Source organism: Eptatretus burgeri, chromosome 16 (assembly GCF_056783735.1).
Source record: "Eptatretus burgeri isolate ZD-2024b chromosome 16, Ebu_testis_v1, whole genome shotgun sequence".
NCBI lineage: Eukaryota > Metazoa > Chordata > Myxini > Myxiniformes > Myxinidae > Eptatretus > Eptatretus burgeri.
The window spans coordinates 42,933,224-42,958,259 of record NC_140976.1 but is presented as its reverse complement, the minus strand read 5'-3'; the positions used below and the strand labels follow the sequence as shown (position 1 = coordinate 42,958,259).

Sequence of the window (25,036 nt, the reverse complement as noted above, 5' to 3'; positions counted from 1 at the left end):
AGGGCGTGATGTCAAGCAGTGAATGCATTAAATCATATAGCTTATTGAAGCCGGTTATTTTTGGCACATTCCTCAATCTTTCGTTCACTCAATATAATTCTCCAAACAACAGAAAATGACCAGTTTAATGCTTTCAAAATTTCACATTTTCTTGTGTGTATATGGAAGCCTGGTGTTGGCTTCGTGGTTAGGGTGGCTGGCTTGGGATCTGAGGGCCTGAGTTTGAGTCCTGATGGCTGCTTAATCAACACCAGGTGGGGTTGACTCAGCCTTTCATCCTCCTGAGGTCAGAAAAATGAGTACCAGTGTTCTTGCAGAGGGGCACAGCTGTGCTCCAAGAAATGGTCAGAGTGGCGACCCATCAAAGATGGTGCCAAATAGCCAAAGAAAAACTGCTTTGGCAGTTCCAATGCTCTGTTTAAGAGTATGGTCCACGAAATGTGTACATATGGATAAGGAAGAAACATCGCCTTGCTTGCTTAAAGTAAATAGGTATATAGGTTTAGTTATCAGACTCATTATTTCTTTAAATTGTCAGATTTCACTCCAGATTTTGACACTTCTTAAGTCCAGACAATATGCCATCCTCAAAGCTGAAATAATATTTCGATGATAAACTTTAATTGGTCCATGAGAGTAGATCATGGAAATTTGCATCATATAATGTGTGAAATCACTCCAAGCTCCTAATTTGAAAACCATAGCACTTGCAAAAGTGATGGGTGCAGTGATTTTTAGCAATGATGAACAGGAATTCCATAATATGAGTGAGGAAAGTGAAAACAACAACTCTATCATTAAGAAATCGTTGCGGCCTGTTCCAACTTAAGGCATAATTGAGCAGGCCAAAACACATGGCAACTTCAGACCTCAGCAAGGTTACCTAGAATATACCTTAAGACCCCATAGAGAGCGGTGACCGAGGATGTGCCTGATAAATGATATAAATAAATAAGGCATTAATTATCTTCAAAAGGGGTGTTTTAAACTCAAATGCCAAGAATTTGAATACACGATCCACGTCTCCACAAATGTTTTAAAATGCCTTGGTTGTGGATTACTCAGACATGTCAAACACGACTGCCCCCGGAAGAAAGAGCTCCACTCCCTGCAAATGATAACACCCACCTCCACGGAAATGAATAACTTTCCTTCTTCTACTGAAACTGATTATAACCCTCCCCTCCTGACAATACATCTAACCCCCAACCACACCCCTACCCGCTCATCGGATCACTATGTATATTGTCGTGTTGATGGATTACAAGTTCTCCAAATGTCAATAAGGGAGAAGGTTGTCAAAGTCCTAGTCGGGGGCATAATGCTCGCTGGGTGAGGCTCTTTCCCATTGCGATCAATGGAAGAATCCATCGTGCAGTTAAAATCCCCTCCGAAACAAACAAATCCATTAAAATCTAAGTGTGTGAGGGATGTTTCTAACTGCATAAAAAACAAGTTCGATCCGTACTGTCACTCGGTGCATAGACATTGAGTACTGTGTGTTTAAAACCGTTAAGAGTAAAGGTGAGTGAGATTAAATATCCTTTAATAATTTCATTTAAATCAACAATGAGATTACAGAGAGAGGGATGTAAATAGATAGTTACCCCAGCTCTGGGACACTCTAAGCTGCTGAAGAACCATCTTCCTTTCATCATTCTCTCCCATTCGCTCAAACAGGAGGAGCCACATCTGGTTTCCTGTAAGAGTAAAAATTCAATGTGCTTCTTCAACACAAGCTCCTTAACTTCAGCTTTGCGTAAGTTCGAGCGTCCTCCATTAATGTTTAAAGTAGCAATCGAGAAAGCCATAGTGTGGAATTTTGAAAAAGGCATCAGTCAATTGGCCGGCTTATGGACGCAGCAGTTTCCTTGCTTTCAAAACCCACTTCCTCAGATGAAACATTTGTGGCTCAGTCATGCCAAACTGCTCAGACTGAAGGAGCAGCCGTGTTTCAGAGGTTATAAAAGTGTGCATGTCTGGAAAGGAATCCTGAATTTGAACATGTCTCTTACGGAAGGTGTGCTGTAAAAACTTTATGATCTCCTGGGGGGCACAGTTGGAACACCCTCCGGTTCGTGAAATAAGGCTGGATCGTTCCAGACTTCGGTACTATCACCAGAGGCAAGCGACGAGGCCCAGTCAGAATCATGGTCTGATTGGTGATCCATACTTTAACCATGCACCACAGGTGTAGTAGGCATTTCCATTTCTGCTGGGAGGGAGAAAGCTGTTACCGAAGCAGAACACACACGCTCCACTTCTGTAATGTCTGGAGTTGTCTGGAACACAGATGTCTCAGCCACTACGCTTTTGGTAGATAGAGGGAGCAACATAGGTTCACTTTCAATGTCCATGACATCAGCAACCACTGAGGTGGTCACAAATATTTATTGGGGCACAACACCGCCCTCTTGTTCATGCTCGTGCTCATCCTGTACATGATCAGGAGCACTGTCAACATCCACCGGAGCTAGAACTACAAATTTGTTTTCCGTTTCCAAAGCAGCGAGCGAGCTGGCTGTATCTACATGCGAGCCGTGTAGCTTCCTCGATGGCGCGAGCTTTTTAGAAACTCTCACCATTATATCATGACCGTTGATGTCAGGACGCTTGTTTCTTTGGGAATGAACGGTGACAAAACCCTCGTCGTCTACTTGAGATTCTTTAACTTCTACACTCGCTTTCCAGGGCCGATTTTGGGGGGTGGCTGCACGTTCCACCACTCTAGATGTACCACTAGTGCTTGGCTTGGGTTCTGCAGCTCCAGGTACATCATTAGTGCTTGTTCTGGGCTCCTGGCGTTGAGATTCCTCATTAGGTTCCACATGTTGAGACTCACCACGAGGAACGTTTGGTTTCGGACAAGCATTCTTTAAATGTCCATGCTCACCACAAATAAAGCATGTCATTACCTCAGTGGCGATATAAACTCGGTAGCTGTGATCTTTATATTTAAGAGTTACAGCAGTACTAAGTGACCGTGCACCATTCTTCAAAACAATATAACAGTGGCGCCGGAACGACATGATGTGTCGAACCGAAACGCCAGAACGCAAACGTAATGGGATCATGGAAATCCGTGATACAACCATCCCAAAATAACTTAAAGCAGAGATAATCTCATCGCTTTTAAAGAAAGGTGGAATATTTGAAATAATGTTAACAGCAGGTTTGTCCAAAGGACATACAGAAACAAAAAGATTCGGCGGGAGAGGCAAGCCGGTTTCGACCGTCTGAGCAATGTATCGCTCTTCAGACAAAATAGCACAACACGTTGATTCATCCTCGACGCTGCGATAATGTTTTCGAGCCCAATGAGCTCTCTGAAACCCATTACAACATCATCAACACTGACTCCGTCCGGTGGACAAACTATGACCCCGTTCTTTGGAGAAAGTGCCTCATACACACTATGATGCAAACATACATTTGCCATAAAGTAAAACAATACAAAGTAAATTGAAGGATCAAAGAAACCAAAAACAAACCTCCCACAAGCAAAACTAGCAAGTGGAGGGAAACAAAAGATTAATATGAACTAAGTATTTAGCCAAGAAAAGGCTAAACGGAGAAACACAGCAAGTTGTAAAGCAGGCCCAAAAACCAGGAAGTCCTGAACAGGCCTGCGAAACACTTACTGTGTGTGCTCTCTTTCTCTCTCCTGTCTCAACAAAGAAAGGAAACACAGGAGAAAAACTCACAACCACATGCAAGGACACAAGGGGAGTGAAAAGGGGATGGGAAAAACACCAACAGGACACTGCACTCACAACTTCGTTCACAGAGCCGCCATGATGCCACACCCACGCCCAACTCACTCACCAACAACCAGCAGGTGGGAGAGAGAGAGAGAGAGAGAGAGAGAGAGAGAGAGAGACAGAGACAGACAGAGACAGACAGAGACAGACAGAGACAGACAGAGACAGACAGAGACAGACAGAGACAGACAGAGACAGACAGAGACAGAGACAGAGACAGAGTATTTCAGGACATTGGTGGCCGGCCTTTTTCCATTTTAGGTGGTGCTCATTGCATCAAAACTGTTCTTTTTATCTCTCTCTCTCTCTTTCTCTTTCTCTTTCTCTTTCTCTTTCTCTTTCTCTTTCTCTTTCTCTTTCTCTTTCTCTTTCTCTTTCTCTCTCTCTCTCTCTCTCTCTCTCCCCATCATTTGTTCCGCATCTTACCAGATTATAGACGTTTCAACTTAAATTATATACATATTTTTCTTTCATTTGGTTTAATTATTGTCCTTTTTTGTTTCATCTCCTCAACTCGAAATTAGGGTAAGACGGAGTTCCCTTACTTTAATCAAGGCGGCAGCTCATTCGCAGTGAGATACTGTGTTCGAAGCGTTCACCCGTAAGCATGCTTTAGTTTGTGTCCCCCCCCCCCACCCGATGGGGTTTTTAACACACAAATTGTTTTGGCGGTCGGTGATGTTATCGATGTTGAGCATGTACGTTCCGCGTCACGTATGAACGAGAACATCGTGGTTTTCATTTCGGATGAACGTTTTGTTCACGATGTCATGATTTCCGGGTTAACCACACAGTGTGGTCACTTTGGTATAGCCTCCCCAATGGATGTTCCTGCAATGAAAATAATCGTCTTGAATGTTCCTCCTTTTGTGCCAAGTGAAAAACTCGTTTCTGTTTTGTCTCGTTTTGGAACGATTGTTTTAAGAATCTCGATGATCCCCCTCAGGTGCCGCACTGACCAGGCGAAGCGCTTGATGTGCTTTTGCCCACATCTTTACATGGTGCTTCCGGATCGTGGGGATGATGCGAGCTTAAAGGTTTTGTTTGAGATTAAAATCGATGACCATGATTTCCAGATGTATGCTTCATCAGCGACCTTGACATGTTTTCTTTGTGGAGCCTTTGGCATTTAAAGAGATTTTCTCCTTGCGCGGAATTGGGACACGTTGATTTTGACTGCAAAACAGTTAACGATCCACTACCTCGTGTGGGAGAGGAAGTGACAACCAGTGACTCAAATGTTTCAACTGATTCTGTTCCCTTACATGCATGGAGAGGATGATAAGAATGATTTTGTCGCTGTCAACAAAACATAGAGCGTCTGCTCCTTGTGACCCTACTTGTGCCTCCAAGGTAGTCGGACTGGATACGGGTGTTGTGGTAACTGAGGAACCTCATGGTTGTGAAAAAAAGGATGGAATGCTGTCCAATGACAAAATAATTCTTTAAAGCATACAGTGTGGGACGGTCCCTTCAAATAGTTGTACAAATGAAGTATCTTTTGGTGTTGCTGAAACGTCTGTAGAATGTAGGGATGTATCATCAGCACCAGTTTTTCCTGATCCTGACTAAAATAGTGTTTTGCTCCTCTCAATGTTCCCACCTTAACAAATGATGAAAATGGTCTGTTGAATCCCGATAGAGGTGCCCGACGTAGTTGTACAAGATGGTGGATTAGCGGCCCCATATCATGTCAAGGAATGTGTAAAGCAGGGTTCGTCAAGTTGCACCCCGCATCACTTGGTAGACCTTCCAGACTTGTCTATAATCAAGTTGGTAAAGGCCCAGGGTGATATTTACGAACCTGGTTGAAGGTTATCTGGGCTGTCTGCTTCAGATGATATGGAGGTGGCTGATCTGTCGCAGCCGTCATCTGATCATTTACAAATATCTCTCTAGGAGTCTAGGTTATTGTGTCCTTTCTAAATGAGACTTTTAGGCAGTGTAATGTTCAAAGTCACAAACATTTTCCTGACTTGTTTTCCTTCATGCAGACTGCAAAGAGTATAATTAGAAATTCTAAAGATTTTGAAATAACAAAACTACAAATCCATAGACTGCAGAAATTTTCAACAAAAACAGGGTTGGAATGTTTTCAACAGCAGCCAAGCTCCCTTGAAATGAGGTGGAAAGAAAGGAAGTGCTTTTCAGCACTTTCAACATTAATGGGGGTGGTGCTAGCCATTTGCGTCAGATCAAAGTTAAAAACTTGTTGCTTCAGAAACATGTCGATTTCCGTTTATTGCAAGAAACACACATAACAGGGACATCACGGCCTGACTGGCTTCACCTTAATAAGGGGCAGTGTTTATTGAGCAATCTGTCCTCTGTTTATGCGGGAATTGCTTTTTTGCTTCGTCCAGGGTTTGTTGCTGACTCATATAATTTTCATGAAATGGTTAAAGGACACTTTGCGTCCATGAAATGGTTAAAGGACACTGACTCATAAAGGTTAAAGGACATATACCCCGGTTAAAATAGGTGTACCATATCCCTGTGTCGTAAGAGGCGACCAGGGTTGCGTCAGGAAGGGCATCCGGCATAAAACATGTGCCAAATCACTATGCGGATCATGACGGATGATCCGCTGTGGCGACCCCTAACGGGAGCAGCCGAAAGAAGAAGAAGAAGGTTAAAGGACACTTTGCCTCCTTAAAGTTGGTGTATCAATGATTTCACCTCCCCATACTTAATGTCCATGCTCCTCGTAATAGCGGGGCATGTAAAGTTTTTTTCTTTTTTCACACATCTGGATTACCTTGACACAATAGCCTTTGATCATTGTATTTGTAGTGGAGGAGATTTCACTTGCAGTTTTGAACCCTGGAGTTGGCTCAGTGGTTATGGTGGCGGCTTGGGATCCAAGGGTCCTGAGTTCAAGCCTCGTTGCCCGCTGAATTACTTCACTAGGGGGTTGACTCAGCCTGCCATCCTTCCGAGGTCGGCAAAATGAGTACCAGCTTGCTGGGGATGATCGAGTCATTCGAGTATCCTGTGTCGGAGTGGCGACCCGTCCAGGATTGTGCCCCATAGCTAAGGAAACTGCTTCGGCAGCACCGACGCTCTGTACACAGTATGGTTCCAATGGATGGATGGATTTAAACCCAATTTAGATAGAAACACACCAGAACCACATCCTGAATCTCATAAAGATATTTCTCATTCTTTTTCATCACTTGGTCTACTTGATGCAGGACTCATGCAGCACCATACAGCATCTCAGTATGCATGGTGCCAATGTGCTCGTGGGTTGATAACATTTACAAGGCTGGATAGATGGAATATTAATTTCACTTTTAGAAATGTACTCCTGTCTTGTAATGTCTTTCCATACATTTTCTCTGATCACCACTTGGTAGTGCTTGGTTTATCTTCTTCTCAGTTAACTCATAGAAGTGCGTATTGGACCTTCAATACTAGCCTGTTCGAGGATTGCTCTTTCACTGATACTTTTGTAGTTTTTGGAAAACATTTATCCAAAGAAAATCATGTTACTCTTCTGTCCGGTTAAGGTGAAAGCTCAATTTCGTGTTTTTTGTCAATGTTTTTGAAGTCCTTTTCCACGAGTAAGAATACAATTGCCATCTGACTCTTGGAAACTTGCAGTCAAAGGAAGACTTAGCTCAAGCTCAAAATGACAAGAAATTTCGGTTATTATTGGAAACAAAAGAAGCTTATCTAAGAGATTTGATTCACGAAAAAGTAATGGCAATGTCAGTTAGACTCAGAATCCAAATGTGGAAGTTTTCTAACAGCCCAAATAGGAGGTTTTTTCAGTTAGAAGGGGTTAAGAAGTCCCAAAGGCAGATTTCTTTTCTTTGTTAGATGTTAGGTAGAATATTACTCAAAATGAGAGGGATGTAAGAAGCCTGGTGAAAAAAAAAATCCTGGTTTATTTGCAGAGAAATCTGTATGGAAAGATTGTGTTGATAATATGACAAATAATGTTTCTTCTTTGAGCTGTGGTCACCGTCAAACTCTTGAAGAGCCATTTACTCTGAAGGAACTCAGTATAGCTCTGAATAGCTTTGAACAGGGAAAAGCCCATGGGGTTGAGGCCTTCCAGTTGAATTTTTCACAGTGGAATTTGGGACATTTTTGGGCCAGAAGTACTGCTGGTTCTGCAAGAAAGTTTACACTCTGGCATGCTGCCTCTCAGCTGCAGAAGAGCGGTGGTTTGCCTTCTCCCGAACAGCGACGATCTCGGTCGAATCAAGAACTGGCGCCCCATTTCATTACTGTGTTCTGATTACAAATTCCTTTCCAAATTGCTGGCCAATCAACTAAAATTTTTCATCGGAACTGTCGTTCATCCTGACCAGAGTTAAGGTATTCTGGGAAGATAAATCTCTGATAACATCTTTTAAATCAGATATTTGGTTGTAGTGGGGTAGATAACAGCAATTTTTGAGAGGAATCGTGCAAATGATGATACAAGCATCAAATTTGGCACATTTGTTCTCCAGGGGATTCTAATCAAATCTGGCTGATTGGCCATTTGAAAATCCAAATTTTGAAAAATTTGAAAAAAAAGAAAAACTTCAAAAAAGTCAAGATTATGAATCAATGTTGGATGCTGGCTGAGATTGGTGAATGTTTCGGAAACATCATCAAAGACGTTCCAAGTCTGCCATGCAGTTTTCTTCCCTTTACTGCGGAAGGCAGACACGACATCACATCTCGTGAACGCATGGAAGTATGGGATCCCTCGAGCTTTCTCAGGCCCTATTGCAGAAACTACCTCATGGACTGGAATCCATCGTGCCTTGGCTCCTTGGCCAAAGGCAATCCACATGTTCTCAAGACCTAGTTCCTGTAAGGATGGCAGTACAGATATTGCTATGATTAGTACATCCATGTCATTAGCCTTAATGATAATGGACTTGCTTCCATCCGTCGTTGCATCCCTGGCGTGTACAAATATATTTTTTTGAGTGTCAGCTTCTTCATGACAACATGGAGACACAGCATCCAGTGACTTCCTTGTGCTGCTAATGGCATCTTCTCCTTTTGTGACAATGACTGTGCTTGTCGTCTGTGCTTCACACATCTTTTCCGCAAGGAAGTGAAACAGCTCAGTCCTGTTACTGTCATCTTGAAGAAAGCTTCTCCAGTTACTTGGGGTCTTACTGGTTCCTGTCACTCTTCTTCTGATTCCTTGCCCCCTTTTCGACCTTGCCTCGGACTTCAGACTTGACTTCTTGTACACATCAAAGACTACGTCCACCCTCTCGTACCTGGCACCATAGGATTCCACGTTTGGGATGATGTCTTCTTCAGCATAGTCATCAAATATCTTTGAAGTGAGTGGAGGTAGGGCATTGAAAAGTGCTGAGCCATCAATGATGACTGCATCTCCCCTTGGTTCTCTGTCTGGGATGTTCACTTGCACTTCAAGAATTTCAGCCAGCCGTGACTTCAAATTATTTTGAAGTTTTTTTTTTTTTTTTTTTTCCAAAATTTGGATTTTCAAATGGCCAATCAGGCAGATTGGATCAGAAAGCCCTGCAAAACAGAAATGCCAAATTTGATGCTTGTATCATAATTTGCACGATTTTTCTACTCTCTACTACACTATTGACTGTGGTCTTAAGGAGGAAGACGGGGTTGATTTGATTTCCCTTGATGTTGAAAAGGCTTTTGACAGTATTGACCACACTTACATGTTTCAAGTGTTGCAAAAGTTTGGCTTTGGTGAAAAGTTTATTGGTTTTGTTAAATTGTTATACAACAACATATCTAATTTGTGTTTAGATACAACAACATATTTAAACAATTGTCTCTTCACCCATTCAGGTTCTTAGGGGCGTTCGGCAAGGCTGTCCATTCTCAGGTTTACTCTTTAGCCCTTCTCTTGAGCCATTACCAATCAAGCTTAGAACCTCTCTTTCTGGCATTGTATCTTCTCTTGAGGAGCACCCGATCATGGTATCTGCATATACTGACGATCTGTGTAATAATTTTAAATGACCAGGATCTAACGACTCTTCTCGAATCCTTAAGTACGTTTCATCTTGCTTCACTTTTGCAGTGTAATTGGCAAAAGAGCAAAGCTCTGTGGGTGTCCTCAGTTCACTGTACATTGGGGTTGGCTTCCCAGTATCTCCTCAGTCTCTTCTGAAAGATCTAAGGTGGACGAGAGAGGGGTGAAATACCTATGGGTTTATCTTGGCCCTTATCAGTACTCCATTATTAACTGGGAAGGAGTTACCACTCCTTCCCAGTCAATAATGGAGTACTGATAAGGGCCAAGATCATGTAACTGAGCATCTTAAATCGAAACTCGAAACAAAATGTCGAAACAAAATGAGGTGTATATGTAAGCCATCATTCATTATCTGTGTGCCAAGTTAGAACAAGATCGGTAAATGCATGTCCAAGAAATCGTTGAAGATGTGTGCAACATTGGGTTTTTACAACTAAAATGGCCACCAGTCAGTCATCTTTGATCAAATCACAAAACAAAATGATGTGCTTATGTATACCATTATGCATTGTCTTTGTGCCAAGTTTGAATAAAATCGGTCCATACATGTCAGAACTAGAACGGGCACTCATAGAGCGCATACCTTCGCCGCCACTACTTTTTTTGTTCTTGGTATGAGTGTGGGGAACTGGTTTCATATGAATGGTCTTATGACACAAACCACATATCTATAATGTCATGACCCCCCCCCCCCCGACTTTCGGGGACTACGGACTAAACAACAATCAACTCACGTCGTTTTGGCGAGTCTTCACTCGCAAGCTCGATGAATACAACGTTTCAACAAGAGAAGGTAATCTCGTTTTCAAGGTCGTGACCCCCCTGACCTTTGACCCCTAACCGGTAACAAGAGTATGGGCGACATTGTGTCATATTGCATATCACAAGATGAGGCGTTGAATTCTGAACATTTTGGCGTTAGTTGCATGCAAATTGAATAAAAATTGACCGTGTTATCGTAAAAAGACGATTTTGACCTTTTCGTGACCATGACCTTGACCTTTTGACCCGAACGATCCCAAAATCTAATCGAATGCTTCCTGGCTAATAACCAATCATTCCACCAAATTTCATGCAATTCGGTTTAATACTTTTTGAGTTATACGAATCACAAGATTACAAACAAATAAATAAATAAATACACGCCGACCAAAACATAACCTTTCGCAGAATGCGAAGGTAAATATGGCTGCGGACATATGGATGTACAGATGGATGAGACCCAATCCATAAGCCCCCGTTTTGGACAAAGTCCAACGTGGGCTTATGACATACTCATGATAACGAGTTCAATAAAGCTGTAAGGTGGGAAATGGTTGACTTTTTATACCGTTGCATTCTAGAACGGGGAAGGTCCAGATTTAAAGTTTCTCAGTTGGAGGCAGGAATGAGATTGAGATTGAAGGATTGGAGGCAGCATTTCACGATAACGCTCCGATTTAAGGAGCATTGTTCCAAACCACATAAGGAGTTCGTGTCTGCGCTTTAATAAAGGGTGGATGTCAAGAACCGCATTGTTTGTACAATTTGCTGTTATAGTATGTTACGCAATTGATTGCACACTTCTGCACTTGTTCAATCTTGACACAGCCTCAGTCAAACTGGAGCCCGACACAGGAGAACTGAACTCGAGTAGGTGTGGATATACATTTTGTAGCGTGTCACCAGGTCGCAAACAAGGACACCATTTTTCTTCAAAATGCACAGCATGTACAGCTGCCGTGAAGCATGTGTAACCATTTGCAGAACTTGACTATTCCATCTTATGTCAGCTTGGATGGTGATGCCGAGAAGGGTACGCGAGTCCACCCTTTGGAAGGGTGAGTGATCAGTGGTAACTTGTGGTTGGAGAGGTGGGTGCTTCAGAAAGCTGATTTGCATGAGCTTGCATTTTTCAGTTTTTTGGTCACTTGTCATTTAACTGACACCACACACTGAGAGCATCCATCTGCATTTGCATTGTAGTTTGTTGTGCCCTGGAAACTGCTTTCACTAAAATCAGATCATCGACATACTTCCAGCTGTAATGTGTCGTCAATGCTGCATCTGAGATCATCGTGAGGAAGAGAATGGGACTTAACTTAGTCCCCTGAGGCACTCCACATGCGAAATTTAAGAGGTGTGAGATAATCTCTTGTAGAAAACCACTTGTGAACGATCACGCAAAAAACTGGAAATAGTTGGGAGAATCATGGGATTAACCCTAACCTCAATGACCTTTTGGACCATTTTGCTGTGATCGATAAGGTCAAAAGCTTTCGTGAAGTCAACTGCGCAAATCTTCACATGATGGCCCGGTCTGTCGATGCTTCTGTGAATTACATCAAGCATATTGACAAGGTAGTGATTGATTTAACTACCCTTTATGTTGTCAAATTTGGCTGAGTCAATGCGAGGCCTGAGGTTCACCATCAGCCAGTCCACCTAAAACCACTTGAAAAAAAAAATAAACAACTGGAGTGACTGAAATTGGTCGTAGTTGGTTGTACTGAGTCTCTATGGGCCACTTTAGTAAAGCACAGACTGAAACATTCTTCCATCTGTTTGGGAAACATCTTCTTTGTAAATATTTGTTAAAAATTGTAGTGAGAGGGCCTGATATGTCTCTGGAAAATGCCTGTCATTGGAAAACTCTTTGATCAATCGGGTAAGCACATTGTTTGGATGAGATGCTTTAGACGCCTTAAGCAGTTTCAGACGCATATAAACCTCATATCCACGAATCACTGGGGGAGGGAAAGGTGCAGCCAAATATGAGGACAAGCTGGAAAGGTTAAGAGCTGGTAACTCGATGTACATACTTGCGAAATGTGTGTTAAGTTCATTCAACCAAATCATGAGATGTCTTGTCTGCGTCTGGTAACTGGGGAGATTTCTTTTTGAAACCAATCAGATTTCTAAGGTTGATTCTGCTAGTTTCATTTCTGCTAGTTTGTGCCATTTACCAGATTCTGCTAGTTTGAGGTATTCAATCTTCCACTTACAGAATGGTTTTTTTTCGCGTTTTATATTTTCCTTTGAACTAAATTACGAAGTTGTTTGTGCAGGACATTGTTGCCCTGTTTAGATGCTGTGATCCATCTCGATATCAGGCGACGAGGATTGCTGTTGAGCCATAGCTTGTCTGTGGATTTACACCTAATGACAGATTCGGGAAAGGATCATCTGTACTGGCTAGTTAGAGAACTATGAATCTCAACCGCCATTAAAATCAGGATCATCAATTGACGAATTCATGCTACTGATGTTGAGTTATCATTGTCCAAATAATCTCATGGACGACTCACAAAATGGTCCTAGAATAAACTGTTTTCCTTTCCTCGGCTGGATTGACTGATGTTGATGGACTAGGACAGTATAGTGGGCACCCATAGAAATTGGGGCACATAATGTTTTAGGAATTGATGTCACTGTACAATCAATATGCAGAATTGTGAGGAAGAGACCTAGAAAAAACCGGTGTGTATGCATACTCACTACAACACAATTTTACATCTTACAAACAGAATTATTTGATGCATTTAAAAATGTATTCACAATTGATATACCATACTGTATACAAGAAATTTTAACAAACCATTGATGCATTAAAAATATACAACATAAACTTGTGCACAATACAAAAGCGGAAATGAGTGCTTTTTGAAGTTTTAACCTTTCTACATGAACATTTTTGGTTGGAGTTGGGTTTGGGGGCAGTAGGGATTGAGGTAGGTCAAATTCATATTGTATTTGCTGACTAACTAAACACACGTACAGCATTGAAAATTGAAAATAAATCTTGCACTTAATGCCTCTGCTTTGTATAATGTGCAAATATTAAATTATATTTATTCTTCATGTTCCTCCCTATTCCCTACAACATATAGGCTATATGCAAGCAACCGGGTTGGAAAACTTCCTGCCTGATGAAAGTATAAAAAGTACACCAGCTGTCATTGGTTTTGAGGCTCAGCAGGCTCGTTTGAATAACCCTTTCAGCCACTGGACTCCAGTGTATGCAATAAACGCTGAAATAACAGTTTACTTCGGTATGCCCATCAGAGTTACAGGCATCCTCATGCAGGGCTCAGCTCCTTTGTCACAAACAACACCAAGCTGGGTAGAAAAATTCCATGTACAGTGGCTCTCAGTCTCTCATTTGTGGGACGGATTAATTGTCCAATTGGTAAGGAACAGAATAATAATTAATGACACGTCAAAGTAAACTATACCATGATGCTTTCTGAATTCAGCTTATAGGTTCACTGTCACTATTCCATTTAAGTGATGCTAATGGTATGCATATATATATATATATATATGTACATATATACATACAGTATACTCCCTCATGGGACAGCTGGTAGCTCATATTCTGGGGGGAATTCACTCCTTGCTGATGAAGGCCAGAGAGAATGAAATGTGTCCATGGACCATTGATTGATTCCTTTCCACAGAGGTTGGGCTGGCAATATTGCCAATAAAAAGGTAAAGGGTAGGTTGCTATATTTTGTGCAGTGGGCAGTTCTGTGTTTTTCACAACCTGCAACTCAGTTCGATTGCCCAATAAATGTTGATATATACTTTATTGCCCTATGTAATCAAAGACGGTTGCTCATGTGCAATACCTGAACCTGCCTGGAGAAATTGTTAATTTATTTATAGTCCATATGTTTCTAGCCAGATAGCAACCACATTCTGAGATATCAAGCAGTGTAATCAGGTGTAAAGAAGCCCCCGTGAGGATCAGACCACTTTCTATCCCTTGGGGATTTGGAAGCAGGCTGTTCTGTGATAAAGTATATACAGTACAATTTGCACTTCTTCACTGGAATGGTGACCATTAGCCATTCTGTCAAACCAGCACTTGCTGCAAGTGTCCTGACCAACAGGGAGTCGCTGTTATACAACCAGCCTCTTTGGGTACCCATCAAATAATTTATGAGCATTTTGAATTTATCCAAAAATGAAGATATCTCAGTTAAAATTGAACTTCTGGCTTTAGTTGCAGCCTGTGAAAGACACAGAACCACTCACTGCTACCCACAGTATTTATTGTCCTAAATGCATTTGAGAACTTTTTACCTTCTATTGACAAATCAGCAACACCCGATGAGAAGGGAATCAATCCATGAACATATTTCTAGCTCACTGGCCTTCATCCACCTCCTCACAATGAAAAACTGAGTGGCAGAACATCCTATTGTTGCAGACTTTTAACAGCATTATTACTGATCATTGCATTGGCATCAGCACCAGTTCTACCATGGACATGTTGCCTCTTTTCACACAAGAGCTGGATGTTTTAAATCTTAAATGAAAGAGCAGATGCATGCTTTGCATCCTGTCTTACTTTTCAAGCGGTCCAAAAATGGCATTTAGGAGACCTCTTCTTAAGGGTTATGGTTATCCCTTTTTGAGCTAAAATCGTGCGGTGCTCTTGATGGCCATCTATATTTTGTTCTCTCTGCTGAAACTGAAGTCCTGCAAGGCAGCATTTTGGACCCCTTATTGTTGGTCTACAATAACTTATTCACTTCCAGAGATAATACTCTGCACAGTTTTGCCAATGATTCTACTCTGTCCAGAGCATTACACAGCATTTGAAATGAACAGGCTGCAGCAGAATCCATCTTCACAGATCTTTTGGGGGGAGAAAAAAAAAACAAATAGAGGTCTTGGTCAGTTTTTTGGAAAATCTTCTAGACTGGTTTCCCATCCCTAATTTCTTTGACATCAACTTATCCTGGGAATTCTTTCAAATACATTTGCTCTCTCTCATGCACAGATTTATCCCATCTCGTCTTCAGTTGTCCTTCCCTTCCTCCCACCTATGGTACACTGCAGCTTGTGGTGAGGTAGTTGTCCTGAAACAACTTGCCTTCACCTCATGGAAAGCAAATCTAACTGAAGGCAATCTCAGTTCGTTCCAGAAAGCTCAGAACAAGTGCATGTCCACCCTCAGGATTTTCAAAAAACAACATCTTTCTCATCTCAAGTCTGAATTCTCAAACCTGTCTGCCTCCTTCAAATTCTGGTGGCGTCTCGTTAAGTCTGTTTCTGGTGTACATCTCCCCTCCATCCCCCCGCTTACCTCAAATGGCCGCGCAGCTGACACTGCAGGCAAAAAGGTTGAATGCGTAAACTCCGTGTTTGCTTCCAAATCTTGTGTCCCAAACCCATCGCTTTCTGTACCCACCTTACCCAGTCACACCTAGCTGCTCCTCGACTCTTGTGTCCTTTTCTCCCGACAAGGTGGAGATTTTGCTGACAAACCTCGACTCTGATTCTGCAACTATTTCAGATGGCATCAGCCAGGTGTCCTCAAAACATGCTCTGCTGCTCTTGCCTACCTCCTCTCTGTTCTATTCGCCCTCTCATTTGTTCAAGGTCATCTGCCATCTGCTTGAAAATCAACAAACATCACTGTTCTGCATAAAAAAGTGCAAAAACAGATTCCTGCAATCACAGACCAATCACCTTCCCCCAATCATCAGCAAGGTTATGGAATCCATCATCGCTTCAGACATTAAATCCTTCCTCTTCTCCAATGGCTTGATTTCCGATCATCAATTTGGATTCAGACCAGGTCACTCTACCCTGGACTTGCTGCTCCTGCTTTCCCAACTATGGATGGAGGTCCTCGATGCCAGACCTGAGATCAGAGCCATCCACTTGGACATATTGCATGCTTTCGATATGGTCTGGCATCCCGCCCTGCTCATCAAATTCTCTTCCTATGGTATCCAAGGCAATCTCCACTCATGACTCCCAGACTTCCTCTCCTGTCGCAGTTAACGTGTGGTCCTTCATGGAATTCTCTCTTCCCCTCTTCCTGTCCAGGCTGGAGTTCATTAAGGCAGTGTTCTGGGCCCTGTGCTTTTTCTGGTTTTCATCAATGATCTCTCTGACTCTCTGGAAAATCCTCTTCATCTCTTTGCTGATGACTTCACCCTCTGCCGTACCATGTCATCCTTCAGATCAGCAAGCAGCAGCCTCTTCACTCTCTGCAGATATGAATAAATTGACAAGCTCATCCAACACTTGGAACATGTCTTTTCATCCTTAGAAATCTCACTCTCTCACTATATCTCTCCGAAAGGACTGTATGGACCCCCCCCCAACCCCCACCATCTACTTATCGACTTTTTCAACAATTTCTGCAGTGGGCTCAAGGTACACCAGCAATCCCCTTTTGATAAAACTACCAAATTTAAGAATCACTCCTCAACTTCATTCTTACTTTTCTCTTTTTCCCCACCTTTGGAACAAACTCCCACACTCTCTTCAATGCCACTCTCCAGGTCTTTAAAACAGCTGTTCACCACCATCTCTTATCTTCCTCCATCCAAAACCATGATTTTTTTCTACCCCCGTTAATCCACTCAAACCCACCTCCTTCAAATTCTTTGCTTTCCTTCCTGAAAGTTCTAGTTGTGTAAGGATCTGAAAGTTCCAGTCCCAGTGATGTCGATTTTGTTTTCCCGTGTACCCCACTCCATCTCCCTCTCCCTTCCACAGATCTCCTAATGTCCCTGTTCTTCCCTCTCCTGCCCCTCTTGTCTCCTGCTCCCCTTGTTCTACGTTCTGTGTGTTTGCTCTTATATGAGCCTTGACATTGTATATTAAACATAAAAAATTGTCTGTCAGCACAGGAAAATCACAGGCTCCAACTCTGTCAATCTAGTACAATAATTGACTTTCAAACCCCCAAATTTACTTCTGTGGTCAACCCCTTGAAGAGCTTTGATTCCAGAAGCTACTAGGATTAAATCTGCCACAATCTCTCTTGGATGGACCACAATTCCAAGCTGTCCGTTAATGCTTGCCAAATTCCTCAAACATTATCTGCAGAGCTGAGTGCATGATGAGGAATTTGTAGCTCATTATGGTATTAAAGGTTTTCATCTGAAGTATCATTGAGTTTGGGTCCCCACTATGGGCTGGTACAACTGCTGTGCATCTTGCTCACATGAAGAAGATAGTCTAATAAATGAAATAAGTTACTGGAAGTCAAATATGCCACTAGAGAGAGTCCACATAGATGTGCCGTGTCATCCTGTCCCATGGAGAACATGTGCTAATGGCATCTCTCTGCCAGAGGTTGAGTATCAGTCTGTTTCTTGCCCACTCCAGGCAGGTTGATATATACTCAAAATACCCCCACCTCCTTTCTGGTCTCGCTCATCCCTCTTCATCCTTCCATCATTCTTCCCCAGCCCAACCAGGTCAGACACATTCTTCGAGAATCACACACCCTGTCACCCTCACCAATTCTAAGGGGAACACTCACCTTCATCCCTCTATTATCTTGTGTATGGAACTGACTCCCTGTGTCCTTCCCTCCAATCTTTCATGCACACTGCCCTTTCTGATCCCTACCATTGATCTCTTTCACTCTGACTGATCCCACTCTGCCACCCACTGCCCCCCAACCTGATATCTTGATTTCTGTGAATTAAAAAAATTGCATAAATCCTATTCACCGAATTTCTGTTTGATTTATCTCATTTTATTTCATTGGACAGGATCTCAAGTGTTTTCCTCTTCTGAAAATGTGTTATTGTGCATTTGTATTAATAGGAATCTAGTGTACAGTCTATAAACGTGTTTCGATTTGGACTGAAATTATTTTATTCCGTTGCAACATTGAACATACACACTCAGAAAAACTAAATATTTTGAATTGCAACGAAAATGTTTTGAGGTACACAGTGTAAATAATGATTGACAGAGTTAAGAAAATGATAGCATGACAACCATTTATTTTGTCTGTTCTGTTTACTAATGAATGCAGTTACATGTGTTGGTTACTTTTGTATGACTTTGCTGAGTAATTGATTCTTTCTTCTCCAGGGAAATGTCAATGCAAATGACACTGTACAAAATCTATTCAATAAAACTTATCCATGCTTGGCAATACAACTTTTGACTTTCACTTGGATGAACACAGTGGCTCTTCGGCTTGAAATACTGTCAGTGGGTTTGTATCACAATCATTTCAGTGTTAAATATACTCAATTTGATACAGAAGGAAACACAACAATCCAAATGTTTGGTATTTATCAAGGTTTGACTTGCTGCTTATGTGAGCCAGATGAGGGCCATTTCTTGATATTTGGCCCGTCTTACTGTAATACAAAGTTTTCGATGCCAAATATAACCGCACTACCTTTCCTCGAGTCCAGTGACCAGGAGAATTACATTGAATTTAACCATTACTATTCCCAATACAATGTTCACACCGTCAAATTGAAACAGTTGACGCCTCAATCTGAAAATACATACTCCAGCAAAATATCTGTTAACCGCTATGGCTGCAGAATAAAAAACGTTTATGCCGATAAAACTGCCAAAATCATACGTTCAGAAGAGCTCTTTCTTACTGCAAATGTAAAAATTGTTTGCCTGACTGAAAATGAAAATTATGGTTACAAATGGACTATCTTTAACACAACTGGAGAACAATACAAAACTCTGGCCCCAGCTACTCCCAGGGCTTTCTTTCCAGCAAAATATTTTGATGTGGGTGACTACAGAATATCAGTCAACATCAGCTATTTTGACCTTGAAGTAAAAAGTGAACACAGAAATCTAACTCTCCATGTATCACCATCTCCATTGGTGGTCTTCATCAAAGGGGGTCTTGAAAAAGTTATTGGGAATGTTGCAGATGCAGTGGTTGATGCAGGTAGCCTGTCCTACGACCCAGATGTTGATGAGACCAGTGAAGACATTAATTTTACATGGACCTGTGAGGACGTGAATCACATACATAATTGCAAAGGATTTCCACAAGCAAATGGAAAGTTTTTGCTTCCATCGAATGATCTTGTAGCTGGCACATTATTGAGGGTTATTGTTGTTGGATCCAAAGATGGCAGAGAAACCAATTACACTCAGATCATTAACGTGACAATGGGAGATCCTCCAGACATCAGTATGCGGTATGTAGGATACATTTGCATTCTTTCTTTCGACTTAATTTCACTGTTACAGCATATTAGGTATGTATATTACAACTGTAAAGATAAACAGGAGAGTCAATATTGTCTTTGGGTAGGATTGTTTGTTTTTGCACTTACAAGTGGGATAATCGGGTTCATAAAATGCTGCTCATTAACTAATGATGACATAAAGGACAACTGCAAGGTTACTCTTTTCACAAGATACCATAATGACATTCCCATATCACCATTATACGTCTTTATATCTGGCTCCATGTCAACCCCATATAACTTTCTTTGTTTTGTATATTGTCTGTGATTGTCATTGTAAATTTTCAAAACTTTGATGGTATTATATTTGCGAATGGCATGCCAACTGTAAGAAATCAGTGATGACATGCTGCCTCGACACCAAGAGTAGAACAATAGATGAAATCAACAAGATGTTTAAAGAGGTATGCCAATTGCAGGTGGAAATGAGGAGAAGCTTACATTTCGGGCCTCAACCCTTCGTCGGAGTAAAAGAGCTCTGATGTCCCTCTTTTGTTCTGATGAAGGGTTGACGCTTTTTCTAATCAAATGACTTTTTATCATTTCAGTTGTGTGGATAATTGTGGCAATTATGCAAGTTCAGGTTCTACAATGATCCTCATGGTTGATTGCTCGAATTGCTTAAGTGAAGAAATGAGTTATTCTTGGGAGCTGAAGGAAAGTGGAACGTCCCTATCAACTCTGAACCAGTTCACAGAGACAGGTAGTTTTTGGTTTAAAAGTACTTATCCGGGGACCAAGCCTTTCAGGCTTCGTAACCTATTGTTTTTATTTTGGTTATTATTGGTTCACCTGAAATGTGGTTCTGGGGAGCTTATGGGATTGTGTGTCGTCCATCCGTACGTCCACATACACTTGCAACTTCTTCTCTGAAACTACACATACAATTTCGATGAAACATTACCACAACGTTCATCACCGCGTATGCACCAAATTTTTTCATGGCATTAAAAAGATTGGGCCCAATTAGGGTCTACAGGATTGCCCCCCCAGGCCCCCCCCAAAATAGGTATTTGCTTTCTTCTCAGAAACGACACGTGTAATTTTGATGAAACGACCACAACCTTCACGACCTGTGATGCACCAAAGTTTGTTCACGGCATTAAAAAAACAACCGGGATCTGATGGGGTCTACAGAGGGAGTTTCCAACGGGGGGCAGGAGGGAGGGGTTGCCACCCCCCCCAAAGAGGTATCTGCTTTCTTCTCGGAAACGACACACAATTTTGATGCAACTTGACCACATCCTTCATCACCGTGATGTACCAGAGTTTGTTCACTTTATTTAAACAAGCTCAAATGAGCTAAGATCCTCGTCTTCTTAATGATGACGTCATAAAAACGAATATGACGTCATTGTGATGTTTCAAGTTTGCGATAAATTATCTGTGCTCATGCCCGGCTTGATTTCCGCAAACAAACTTCAAACAGCTTGCCCAGTTTCGGAGATAATGGTATAGGCGATTTCCATTAGCGGCGATATGACGTCAACTTTTTTTATAGGAAGAATTTCCAAAATCGGAGATTGTTGCTGCCTGCGCGTGGGCTTTCTGCATATGCATGGCAAGTTTCACGAAGATCCGATGAAAACTCTGGGTTGTGAAACAAAAAATGTCAAAAAATAGGAATGACGTCATAAAAATTGATATGACGTCATAGTGATGTATCATACGTGCGGTAATTCATCTCTGCTAATGCCCTGTTCGATTCCCGCAAACAGAATTCTAAAAGCTTGCCGAGTTTCGGAGATAATTTTTTAGGCGATTTCCATTAGCGGAGATATTTTGACATCATAATTTTTTTTTCTCGGAGGAATTTTCAAAATCGGAGATGGTTACTATCTGCGCAGGGTATTTTTACATATATGTGCCAAGTTTCAGGAAGTTTCGATGAAAACTGTAGGCTGTGAAACAAAAAAGTCCACAAGAACAACAACATGAGTAAGACTAACAGAGACCTCCACGAGGATCTAAAAACATCCAGAGGTATTTACTTTCTTCTCCATTAAATATTTTGTGGGTTATCCACACCAACCAGTGATTCCCTGTTTTTCTTATCCAGCTGCTACCAGGTGAGCGCCCAAGAGTATTGCTCCTATTTTTATGATGTGTCATATACTTGGGCATATCCTTGTCATATTCTCTTTTGGCTTGCGTCATTAATATTTTTAAACTTGGTTCTGTTTACACTTCTACTGATTTGAGTCTGACTTTATTCCTGTTAATTTGGAAGAAGAAAGAAAAATTACCTTAAATGGAGATGATTTGCCTTGAATAAAGGAAAAACGGAAGTTTCAGACCTTACCCTTCGGGTCAGGTCTGGAATGGGAGCATGTGCTGGAGCAGCACGTCGCTGAATCCACTTTCCGCCAGAACTCCAGGGGTCTCCATTTGGCCATCCCCCAGGGAGATGCCTGGCCCATCCTGATCTCCTTGAGATGCCGATCAACCTGCTGCAACCATGAGGCACGTGGTTGGCCCGTTGGCCTCCTACACTCATGAAGCTCCCTTACTGAGAGAATGTGGTGAGCAGGGTCAGTGTCAGGAAAACGAGCCACAAGTCCAAACAGCGCTGTTGACGATCACAGACTATGCACGTAACAAATCTCATTTGAGTCCCTCTCAGCAACCGCTTGTTGGACACAAGGTCCGGCTAGCGATAGCTAAGGATTCTGTGAAGAAACCTGGAACCAAAGGAATTAAATCTCCATCTCACATCCTTGGTCAGAGTCTAAGTCTCACATCTGTAGAGCAAGACTGGAAGCACGAAGAACCTGAAGACTCAGACGTTCATCCTCCTGCACAGGTACCGAAGGCGCCACACTCTATGATCCAGTGAATCCATGGCTCCGGATGTCTGACCGAGATGTCTATAGACAGCCAGCAGAGACATGAATATCACTGCCAAGGTAAATGAATCTCTCCGTGACCTCAGCATCCTCACCACAAACAGGTACAGACAAGACAGCAGCATCCAAGATGTCATTGAAAGCCTGGATCTTACTTTTAACCCAGGAAACCCGCAATCCCAGTGGCTCCGACTCCTCATTCAGCACCACGAGGGCCCCCCCCCCCACAAGGAGTCTCTGCAAAGATGACCATCGTCTGCGAAATCAACGTCAGAGATCTTGACATTCCCAAATGATGCACCGCAGATTGATCTCTCTGACATCCTCCCCAGAATCCAGTCCAAACAAGCACTGAAAAGTGTGGGGGGGGGGCAGTACACACCCCTGCTGAACTCCAGTAACAACTGGAAATAAGTCAGAGATGTTATTACAACATCTCACCACACTCTCAAGAGCAGAGTATAGTTCAGACATCAGATTGATCAGTTATGGTGGCACACCACGAAGACTAAGAATCCTCCTGATGGCATCCCGATTCACTGTATTGAACGCTGAGCAGAGATCAACATAGGTTGCAAGCAGCCCTGCCGAAACTCACGTCTGCGTTCTGTGAGAACCCTAATGGCAAGCATAGGGTCAATCGTTGACCTCTTTGGTGTAAAGCCTGACTACTCTGTGAGCTGTTGCCCAAGCAGATGATGGCGAACTCTATCAAGAATTATCCGAGCAAAGACCTTGCCCGGCACGGAGAGCAGCGTCACCCCTTAGTAGTTGTTGCAGCCCTGGCGATCACACTTCCCTTTCCAGAGAGGGACAACAAGGACCCTCTTCAAGTCAGTTGGGATGATGCCTGTGTTCCAGGTCGAGCACAGAACAGCATTTCCACTAACCTTGAGAAGTTCAGCATGTATGCCACAGATCCCAGGAGATTAACCCCATTTCAACCGGTTCAACACAGCCTGTGTTTTCACAAATGTAGGTGGATCACAGTTGATTGGAGGGACAGCAATAGGGATAGTAACACTCCTGACATCCAATTCAACAGCTGGTGGATCAACCTGGCACAGCTGCTCAAAGTAACCGCCCAACGGGCCTTCACCTTGGACTCATCTGTAAAGAGCCCACCACCTTCTGCTCGAACTGCAGTCGACACGGGGTTGTTGGCTTGGAGGAACGCAATGTGCTAATTCACCTGTAAGCAGGACGAGAATCACTTGACCACAGGTGATACTCTACCCCCTCACAGATTCCTCGCACATTGGCCTCCTTGTCCACCCTCATCGCATGTACAGTTTTACACCTCAACTCAATGACTAGCTCAGCTCTGCCATTCAGCCTGGCCCTGCTACTCCAGTCAATGGTATCCAGTGTCCTTTGAGAGACAAAATTCTTCTTCACCTTACGATGAGTTCCAAGACATCCACCATACATCAAGAATGGTGGGCTTGAAGACACTCCACAACTCTTCAGGATTCCCCAAAGCGCCCAGACCCCCAAAATTCCCACTCCGCCTGCACGCAAACTCCTCAGCTACCCTCTCATCCTTGAGCTTGCCAACATCCAGCCTAGGCTGGGATGCTACCATTCACCTGTGTTTTAGCTGCAACTTTAGAGTTGCTACAACAAGCTTGTGGTCGGTTTTGAGGAACTGAGCACTCTGGTAGACCCTGCAGTTTTGGATCATACTCCAATGAGCACATGGTCAGTCTCCTTTGCCATCCCATGAGCGTTGGAATACCAAGTCCAGCGATGAGCCTGTGGGCGCTGTTACCATCCACCAGCCACACTAAGCCCATGACTTCTTGCAAAATCAAGGAAATTAGTGCTATTCTGGTTCAAAGTTCCTGACCCATGGGGACCAATACACGTGTCATAACCATCGCTATCAGTTCCAGTCGATGCATTGAAATCCCCCAAGACTAGAAGTGTATCTCGTCTGTATGGGGCACTGATCAACCACAGACTCGAGCGTGGCATGGAATGCGTCCTTCACGGTGAGATCACTTGCCTCGGTAGGAGCATAAACAGAGACCAGGGAAATGACACCCAAGGACTGATGAATCATTCGTCTCATAATACGCTTGATGACTGGTGTTACCTTTATTATTATTGGACACAGCGACAGCAAATCCTTGGACATGGTAACTCTCATAGTGACAAGATCAATCGTACGTGTAACCACACGCCATGGTCTCGCTACAATCCGCTCTCCGAACATCTGTCAGCTCATGTCAGATTAGGTTTGTGACTTGCTGCAGATACCATGTAAACCTGCATTAACCTGTTCCATGGTCGGGTTGTCGGCGACTAAACTGTATCCCCCACCAAGTTTTCTGGTGAGGAGGGTGTATGATATGGACACCCACAGGATGAAAAACAAAACCTGTCAAAGGGCAGAGGAGCTCCTTGTCAGCCAACGGCCATCCATATCTCATGCCCAACTGTGACTACGGACATCCCCCT

At 42.7% G+C, this 25,036-nt stretch overlaps 1 protein-coding gene and 1 long non-coding RNA gene across 2 annotated transcripts in view; one reads left to right on the top strand and one right to left on the bottom strand.

The window, feature by feature from the left end:
* The window catches only part of LOC147010963 (uncharacterized), a 118,907-nt gene that overhangs the window by 41,735 nt on the left and 52,136 nt on the right, over positions 1-25,036 (bottom strand). The gene's annotated exons all lie outside the window — the stretch shown is intronic.
* LOC147010961 (polycystin family receptor for egg jelly-like) overlaps positions 18,525-25,036 on the top strand; it is a 179,844-nt gene continuing 173,332 nt past the window's right edge. Inside the window, exons 1-2 of the mRNA XM_085860453.1 lie at positions 18,525-19,676; positions 20,276-20,430. Coding sequence (XP_085716579.1) covers positions 18,673-19,676; positions 20,276-20,430 — 1,159 coding nt within the window. The 5' untranslated portion in view covers positions 18,525-18,672. The remainder of the gene's footprint in view (positions 19,677-20,275; positions 20,431-25,036) is intronic.